Raw genomic sequence first — 10,000 nt, 5'->3', positions numbered from 1 at the left:
GAAGATGCAGAAGAAGAAAAGGCAGAAGAAGAAGAGGCAGAAGAAGAGGAGGCAGAAGATGAAGAAGCAGAAGAAGACAGAAGAAAAAGAAGAAGACGCAGAAGTAGAAGACCCAGAAGAAGTAGAAGAAGACTCAGAAGAAGAAGGCCCCTTGCGCGGTCTTGGAGACGATGCTTGCAAGATGTTTCCAACAAGTGGCACTTGCACAATTTGGCGAAAGTGTAGAAAAGTGGATCCCTGCTTACATTGTAAATACAATTGTAGTGTTTTATCAATGTGCCTCAAGGGAGACTGGGTAGTGAAGACGCCTCTCTCTCTCTCTCTCTCTCTCTCTCTCTCTCTCTCTCTCTCTCTCTCTCTCTCTCTCTCTCTCTCACACACACACACACACACACACACACACACACTCTCTCTCTCTCTCTCTCTCTCTCTCTCTCTCTCTCTCTCACAATAGTTGCTTTGTTATCACGGTGTCTTCATTTCTATTTCCTATTTTATCTTTTATCTACTTATTACTTCATTTATTAGTTTGTTTTAAGTTGGAACCGATGTCGAATTGCCAACGGACTTGGAATTGTCTCCCTTTTACGATCAGGGAGGGCCCATTTTTCCTTGACGCAACCGCTCCCCGGCAATCGGGGCTTTATGAAGTTTTCCTGAATTTTCTGCGAAGTCACAAGGGAAGTTGTCGTGGAAAGACAAGATGTGGGGCCAGTTGGGATAATCTGTTCCTCGACAATGTACAGGATGCTGCTGCTGTCTACGTGGTCAATGCCATAAATTTTCACGTGGTTCCAGCGTCAGCTAAGAAATTCTTAGCGTCTTCTTTGGGTAACTGGGGTAACCATAGACGAGATGATGATTGATGATGATGATTGATGATGACTGATGATGTTTGATGATGAGGATTGATGGTGATGACTGATAATGATGATGATGACGACGACGACGACGATGATGATGATGATGACGATGATGACTTATCATTAATATCAATGTTGTTATTATTACTGTGTCTTGCTGCATTGCGTTTGACCCAGGGTAGTGGGCAGATGCAGGGATGACCCGTCATCCACGAGGAGCTGAGATGGGAGGGGTGGACGGGTTGGTGGGGTGGACGGGAGTGGAATGGGTGGGAATAGGTACCTGCCTCTGACTTGGCTACCTCCCTTATAAGGGGGAAAATATCTCGGTATATAAATAGATTATCATTATTATTATTATTATTATCATAATTAATTATTACTTTTTTATTATTATTACTGTTTTCTTTTGAGCTCCGTACACTCACAACTGTCATCACCATCGCCATCATTATCACAAACACCACCACCACCACCACCGTCACCAAACTGGATTGTCTACCCGAACCCCGACTAACCCGTGTGACGTCAGAGCTGGACTGCACTCCCACCCTCCCCCCTCCCCCCGACACCTGCTTTGGGAACGATACGGTCCGAGCGAGTGGGTGGGAGAAAGTCTTTGTCTACAGACGTCGTCCACACTAATACAAAATGTCCTCAACGTGACGTCATAACGTTTGATGATCTCGGACGAGGCGACGTGACGTCACCCGTTAAGCCCGCCTCCTCCTCCTCCTCCTCCTCCTCGCTGTGTGTGCGCTTCCGTTTTTGGCGGGAGATTCTTCACCTCTGCATCTTCCGCGTAAAGCTACCCTCCCCCCTTACCTCCCCCACCCGAAACTTCTCCCCAACTTCCCCCCACCAATGCAGCCGCTCTCGCCAGCGTGTTTTTTTTTTTTTTTTTAATTGGCAAGGATGTTGGCGCATGCGCGCCGTAAGAAAATGGCGACAAACAAAACGAGTGATACATTTTTTCATTAATTAGGAGTCGGTCTCGCTTGATTTAAAGTAAATTTTTACCCGTCACTGGTTTGCAAACCCCTAATTAAGTCCCCCAACACTTCTTTAAAAAAGAATAGATAATGAGAGAGAGAAAGAGAGAGAGAGAGAGAGAGAGAGAGAGAGAGAGAGAGAGAGAGAGAGGGGGGGAGGCTAACTTTCTTCCTCCTTACCCTCACCCATTCCCCCTCCCACTCCCCCGCCTGGACTAACTTTTATCGAGCGTTGCAAGGCCCCCCTCCCCCCCAAAAAAATAAAAATAAAATAAAATAAAATGAAATTAAGTAAATAAATAAATTAAATAAATAATGTAAGTGAATAAAAACAAACAAACAAATAACTAAATAAACACAAACAATTCGACTCTTCCTCCCTCCTCCCCCTCTCCCCCCAAGCCATCCAGTGCCCACCATCTGTCACTCTCACCCACTTCATTACAGCCATAAACCCCCCTCTTCCCCCCCCCACAAAAAATACTCTCACTTGACTCCCCACCTCCCTTTTTCTCCCCATTAAAAGGAAGGGTTGCCGAATGAAACCACATACACCCCATAACATCACCCTGACTTTACCTCCCCACCCCCCATCCAATCCTCTCCCAGTCTCAATTAAGCCCCCACAACACCTAAAGACCTTCTCCCTCCCTACCCCCCCCCCCGTCGGAGACTCCTACTTGCTACCTGAACACCCAGGGCAAAGGTGACGGCTCCGGCCGCAGCCAATCTACCCCCCCAGGCTTGTATAGCCCCCCTCCCCCCTCCGCCGAGACGGTGAAAGCCCCGACCATGAGTTTCACAGCCATTCCTGTGGTGGCTGTGGCTGTGGCGGCTGTGGTGGCCGCAGCCACGTGATCCGGGGTTTCCCACCCACCTTTCCCCCCTTCCCCCTCCCCTCCTTCCTCCTCCCCGCTTTCTTCTCTTTTTCGTTTCCTTCGCTCTTCTTTTCTCTTTCCCCCCCCACCTCCAGTTCTTCTTCCTTTTTCCTCTCCTCCTCCTCCTCCTCCTCATCCCCGCTTTCTTCTCTTTTTCGTTTCCTTCGCTCTTCTTTTCTCTTTCCCCCACCTCCCCTTCTTCTTCCTTTTTCCTCTCCTCCTCCTCCTCCTCCTCCTCCCCGCTTTCTTCTCTTTTTCGTTTCCTTCGCTCTTCTTTTCTCTTTCCCCCCACCACCTCCACTTCTTCCTTTTTCCTCTCCTCCTCCTCCTCCTCCTCCTCCTCCCCGCTTTCTTCTCTTTTTCGTTTCCTTCGCTCTTCTTTTCTCTTTCCCCCCCCACCACCTCCACTTCTTCCTTTTTCCTCTCCTCCTCCTCCTGCTCGTTCTCTCTTCCTTTGCACTCTCCTTCAAGCACAGGAAAGAGAGGGAGAGGGGTTGGGTTGGGGATTGGGGGTTTAAGGGCGCGGGCAACCCCCCTCCCCCCCACAAGCGCCGCGAGCTCAATCGACTATGAAATACTCCAGATGACCACAAGGGGGACGGGGAGGGAGGAGGAGGAGGAAGAGAAGGAGGCACAGAAAAAGGAGGAGCGGAATGGAAGAGTAGAGTGGAAGGAGGAGGAGGAGGAGGAGGAGGAAGAGGAGGAGGAGGAGGAAGAGGAGGAGAATGGTGAGGTAGGAGGAAAGGAAGAGAGAGGGATGTATGGATAGGAGGGAGATAGGAGGAAGAGATAATGAATAGAAAGAAGAGGCATATATATTTATATATATATATATATATATATATATATATATATACATATATATAAAGAGAAAGAATGAGAGAGTGAGAGAGAGCGAGAAAGAGAGAGAGAGAGAAGGAGACAGAGAAGAGGGAGGAAAAAATCTGCAGTTCGATGAACTATGACACTGAAAAAATACCTCTTGGTCAAGAAAATTTCCTCCTCCTCCTCCTCCTCCTCCTTTTCTTCTTCCTTCTCCTCTTTAACGTGACATCACATGATATTTTTTGTGATAATGGGGGTGGGGGTGGTGGGAGCACAAGGCCTGCAGAAGAAAGTCTTCTTGTACTCACCTTCTTGATATCAGCCACCATGCCCTTGAGGTCGCCCTCCCAGAATTGGTGAGGTCGTGCTTCAGGTTCCTCCGTCTGGCGTCCCGTCTGGTGGAGCTGGGACTGACAGACGCCCACGTGGAGACCACGCCTACTACGCCCACACCGCCACGGAGACGCCGCCCACTGTAAACAGGAAAAAATGCAAAGATTAATTCAACAGAAGCTGTAGAGGGGTGCGCTGTGGAGAACATCCAGGATGTCAAAGAAGTACTTCTATTCTCTTAAACCTCAACATTTCTTAGAAGAGTACATAGTACAAAAAAGGAATCAAACAACAGACACACACACACATCTATATATATATATATATATATGTATATATATATATATATATATATATAAAACTTACAATACACTATTGAGGATAAAAACTATTTTCCGATAGTGGACTATCAGTTTAATTTTACCAGTGTGCTACATTACTTTTTCTTTATATATATATATATATATATATATATATATATATATATATATATATATATATATATATATATATATATATATATATCTTCATGTAGGTCACCTTGCATTGCCTTGATACGCTATTTGACGAACTTTTCCGAGTTTTTACCAATAATCTTGCTACTCGCCTAGGAAGTCCTTGCACTTCGGGTAAAGGTGACTGGGCACCTCCACGGCAGGTCGTTATGAACCAGAGGGGGAGGGGGGGGTTATTATGACTCCACTGGGGGCGGGGACGGGGGGTAAAAACGTCATGCTAGGGGGGTAAGTATATCACGATAGCATTTAGTATCACTTCTATTATAAATTCTACCTGGCTCTCTTTCTCTCTCTCTCTCTCTCTCTCTCTCTATCTCTATCTATCTATCAAAGTTTATTTTGTGCAGAGCCTTAAAGTTGTTTTCCCATTTTCTATTTCATTGTTATTTTCATCTAGTTTTACATAAGAACATAATAATGAAGGAGACTGCAAGAGACCATGAGGCCTACACCTGGCAGTTCCATGACCACCTGTCATCCCCATCCATAAAATTTGTCTAACAGTTTCTTAAAACAACCGATAGTTTCAGCGCTCACTACATGGTTACTAAGTCTATTCCATTCGTTGACTACTCTATTTTAGGTTTTTTTATTCATTGTGCGTGAGTGCGGGCCGAAGGGGTACACCTATGACATCACAGGTTGACAAGCGACGCTGAGAAAATAAGTTAATACACAATTCAATAAAATAAACGAATGAATGAATAAATAAATTAAACAAACGAATAAATAAACGAAATAAATGAATGAATAAAGATATTGATAGACAGATAAACAAAAGATAAAAAACAAACGAAAGAATAAGTATAGACAAATACATCATCTGATCCATGAACACCCACACCAATTTATTTATATTTAGTGACACCCTTACAGACCAGAACCACTTGTTATACATATATATATATATATTATATATATATATGTGTGTGTGTGTGTGTGTGTGTGTGTGTGTGTGTGTGTGTGTGTGTGTGTGTGTGTGTGTGTGTGTATTCACTTGGTCTTTTGGATCACGTGTTGGACTCGTGATCGACAGCTATTTCCCTCCCGGAAGAGAGCTCAGAGCTCGTAGGTCCGATCTATGGGTAATGCTATGACCTTTCACACACACACACACACACCCAACTCCCCGCCCACGAGAGTCAGAGTAACGACCCGAAGCGCAGCAGTACCGAAATAATTCCGGCCCTGGGCAGGATTCGAACCAGGAGATGCGTGGCAGCTCAGCGTTCTACCAACTGCGCCACCGAGTATATGTGTGTGTGTGTGTGTGTGTGTGTGTGTGTGTGTGTGTGTGTGTGTGTGTGTGTGTGTGTGTGTGTGTGTGTGTGTGTGTGTGTGTGTATGTGTGTGACCAAGGACAATTCTAGTCTCAAGAAACGAATGGTTATTACTTTTGAACTTCAACCATCTTCCCTCCGTTCTACTACCACCCTCCCCCCCTCCATCTCTCTCTCTCTCTCTCTCTCTCTCTCTCTCTCTCTCTCTCTCTCTCTCCCTCGCTTCCTCCCTGGTGGAATCTCTCCCTGACTTCACCTCTTCTTGGGCGCGTTATTGTTGCCCCCAAGGATAGAAACGCCGCCGATTTATCACTGGCCAATCCAACAGCTTCAGGCAGGCAGGAGCCTAAGGGCCTGTGAAGGCAGGTAGAACTCACACACACACACACACATATATACATTATATATATATATAGATATATATATATATATCCCTCCCTCGCTCCCTCGGTAGGAGACTTTCTCTTATGCATACCTCATTGAAACTGATGGCTAGTTGTGCATTTGTACATAGTAAGGCATATGGAAAATACTCTTAAGAATATAACAAGTGCAAACCAGCCATCACTTTCAATGATATATATATATATATATATATATATATATATATAATATATATATATATATATTATTACTATGACAGCTTCTGAAAAAAATGAATGACAGGAAGACTCGCGCTAAGTCAATTTCTGATAACTTACTAAGTTCCGCGACGGAAACGAGCAGCCTTTCCCATCCACTCCACATTCAATGACCTTATTCACGTATTTGTCAATTCAAACCTTCGTTCGTTAAAATCCTTTTCTATTCTAATTTCTTGTCTCCAGCGTGCGAATATAAATCCCAGGAAGGTTAAGGATTTAGGGTAAGTTCGGGTTTAGGAGACGTTCAGTTGGGTTTTGGGTTAAGATGACTGTGATGTGATGTCATTTCCCACGAGAGTCGGGACAAGACGGAACGTGAGAAGTCAACTGGTTTTCTTTATTTGTATTTTATATCAGATGCATCAGTAAGTAAACGAGGAAACGAAATTATTTTTTTCTCTATCAGACACATCGGTAAATAAACGCGAGGATATTTTTTTTCCTTATCAGATGCGTCAGTAAATAAAAAGAGAGGATTTTTTCTCATCAGATGCATCTGTAAATAAAAGAAAGGGGAAATTTTTGTCTCTATCAAATGCATCGGTAAATCAAACGTTCCCGCTAGTCGGCGAGTCAAACTCTTCCCAACTCCCCTCCCCTCCCCTCCCCTCCCCACGCCCCCTAACACTCTGGGAGGGAGAGGGAGGATGCGAGGGTGGGGAGACGGATGGGAGACGAAGAGGAGAGGGCGGAGAGGTACGGAAGAGGGAGGGAGGGAGGGAAGAAGGACGGGAGAGGGATGGGAGAGGGAGAGGAGAGGGAGGGGAGATGGAGGAGGGGAGGGATGGAGGAGGGAAGAGTAGAAGGGGGAGAGGGGTAAAGGAGAGAAAGAGAGGGAGAGGGTGAGAGAGAGGGATACAGAGAGAGAGAGAGAGAGAGAGAGAGAGAGAGAGAGAGAGAGAGAGAGAGAGAGATATCCTGTGCAGCAGCATCCCCCCCCCCCCCGCATCTTCGGGGAGACATGATGATCCATTTCCAAGACAGGGATCACGTCACATAAAATGAGTGTGGGGAGGGGGAGGGGGAGGCACAGAGGGTAGTGGGAAGGAGGGGAGGCGTAGGGGGGGGGGGGGAAGGCGCAGGTTTTGTCCAAAAAGTCGTCGTCCACCTCCCCCCCCCACCCTGACACCGGACGACTTTATTCTGCTGTGAGCAGCCCTCCCACCTCCGCTTCAAAAGGGGGGGGGGGGAGAGGGGTGAAGGTCGGGGGGCTTGGCGCACAAAATATATCATGATTACATTTATATGTATATATATATTATTGCATTTTCCTTATTATTATAACAGATAAGATACAAACATCTACTGTATATACACACAAATACATTTATGCATACATATTTGCAATATACTTCAAACCTATAGATTAATATATACAGAACTTATAAGTACATGTACATATAACAGAAATGCGCGCGCACACACACTATAAAAGGATACACCAAAAAAGAAAAAGAAAAAAAATCTTCCTTGAAATTAGGGGCCCAGCAGCCAAAGGGGGAGGGGGACTCTGCTCCTCTCCCACGCCCCCCGTGCTTCCCCTGACTCCCTTCGAGTTCCATTACTAAAACTCCTACCACAAGGCGACTGTATCTTCCTAAAATAGGTCAGTGCTGAGGCCGGGGCCACAGGCCTCAAAGTCAGGCGTACCTCCGCTTGAAGACACACACACACACACACACACACATACGTCCACACATAGTCACAGACACACACACATGCATAAACACAGACACACACATTCATAGTCACACACACACACACACACACACAATGCATAAACACACACACACACAGATTTGCATTGACACAGGCACAGACACGCGCGCACACACACACACACACACATACACTTGCACAGACACAGACACAAGCACACACACATACACATTTGCAGATACAGACACAGACACACGCACGCGCGCACGCACACACACACAGACTTGCATAGACACAGACACAGATACAAGCCCCCCACACACACACACTTGTAGACATAGACACGCACGCACGCACGCGCGCGCACACACACACACACTTGTAGACATAGACACGCACACACACACACACACTTGCAGACAAAGACACAGACACACACACACACACACACTTGCAGACAAAGACACAGACACACACACACACACACACTTGCAGACAAAGACACAGACACACACACACACACACAAACACACACACACACACACACTTGCAGACATAAACACAGACACACGTACACACACACAGGCCCACACATGCATAGTCACAGGCAGACACACACACACACACACACACACACTGACATAGACACGCACACACACACACGTCCACGTTCGTCCAAGTCGATGCACCTCCTCCTCTTCCATCTACTCTTACTTTTCCTCTTCTTTATTTCTCTTTCTCCCTCCTCCTCCTCCTCCTCCTCCTCCTCCTCCTCCTCCCTCCTCCTCCACAGGGACTTCTCTCCGGTAAGGCGTGCGATATTCTCCACAAGGATGGAAACGCTGGTTAATTATCAAAAGCCGGACAACAATTACTTTTCTCCTCCTTTCCATCCTTCTCCTAGTTCCCGTCCTCTTCCTCTTCCTCTTCCTCCTCCCCTCCTCCTCCTCGTCCCCTTCCTCCTCCTCCTCCTTCTCCCCGTCCTCTTCATTCTCTTCTCCACCCCTCCCTCTTCTTCTTCCTCCTCCTCCTAATCCTCCTCCACCTGCCTCCTCACCTCCCCTACTCCTCGCACAAGACTGTGACCGCATGCATTCTATGCAGTTTTGGGGGAATTGAGTGGCGTCCCTATGGACCAGAGGTTCGCAGCGCTCTCATGACTTAAGCTTAATCTCCCCTTGGAGAAAAAAAAAAAAAAAAAAAAAAAAAAAAAAAAAAAAAAAATTAGATATATATATATATATATATATATTATATATATATATATATATAGATATATACAATAATAATAATATTAAATGATAAAAAAAAAAAAATAAGTAAATGTTGAGTTTTTTCTATCCATCCGCTCAACTACCATACGTCTCCTTTGAGATCCCTAAATATTATCCGTATTGTAGCCTAACGTTACAAAAAAAACTGGTGACACATAACCCTCTACTCCTCCCTCCTCTTCTTTCTCCCCTTCCTCCTCTTCTTCCTCCCTCTACTCTTCTTCTTCTTCCCCTTCCTCCCTCTTCTTCTTCTTCCTCCATTTCATCCTCTTCCTCCCCTTCTCCTTTTCTTCCTCCCTTTCCTCCTCCTCTTCTTCCTCCCATCCTCCTCTTCTTCCTCTACTTTTCTTCATCTTCCTCACTTTTCTTCTTTTCCCCCCATTTCCTCCTCTCCCTCTCCTTTTCCTCTTCTTCCTCCTCCTCCTCTCCTCCCTCCCATCCTCCTCCTCTTCTTCCTCCCCTTCCTCTTCTTCCACCCCTCCTCCTCCTCTCCCACTTCCTCTTCTTGTTCTTCCTCCCCTTCCTCCTCTTCTTCCTCCCATCCACCTACTCTTCTTCCTCCCCTCCTCCTCTTCTTCCTCCCCTCCACCCTCTTATTCCTCCCTCTCTCCTCCTCTTCTTCCTCCATCTCCCACTCCCTCCTCCTCTTCTTCCTCCCCTCCACCCTCTTATTCCTCCCTCTCTCCTCCTCTTCTTCCTCCCCTCCTCCCTTTCTCCTCCTCTTCTTCCTCCCT

The 10,000-nt window shown here is 46.1% G+C and overlaps 1 protein-coding gene across 1 annotated transcript in view; it reads right to left on the bottom strand.

Annotated features, from left to right (window-relative positions):
- LOC143019804 (all trans-polyprenyl-diphosphate synthase PDSS1-like) overlaps positions 1 to 10,000 on the bottom strand; it is a 48,432-nt gene that overhangs the window by 36,054 nt on the left and 2,378 nt on the right. Inside the window, exon 2 of the mRNA XM_076175788.1 lies at positions 3,867 to 4,031. Coding sequence (XP_076031903.1) covers positions 3,867 to 4,031 — 165 coding nt within the window. The remainder of the gene's footprint in view (positions 1 to 3,866; positions 4,032 to 10,000) is intronic.

This window comes from Oratosquilla oratoria, chromosome 38 (genome assembly GCF_046742065.1).
Source record: "Oratosquilla oratoria isolate Oo_2021 chromosome 38, ASM4674206v1, whole genome shotgun sequence".
NCBI lineage: Eukaryota > Metazoa > Arthropoda > Malacostraca > Stomatopoda > Squillidae > Oratosquilla > Oratosquilla oratoria.
This window is presented reverse-complemented; position numbering and strand designations above follow the sequence as displayed.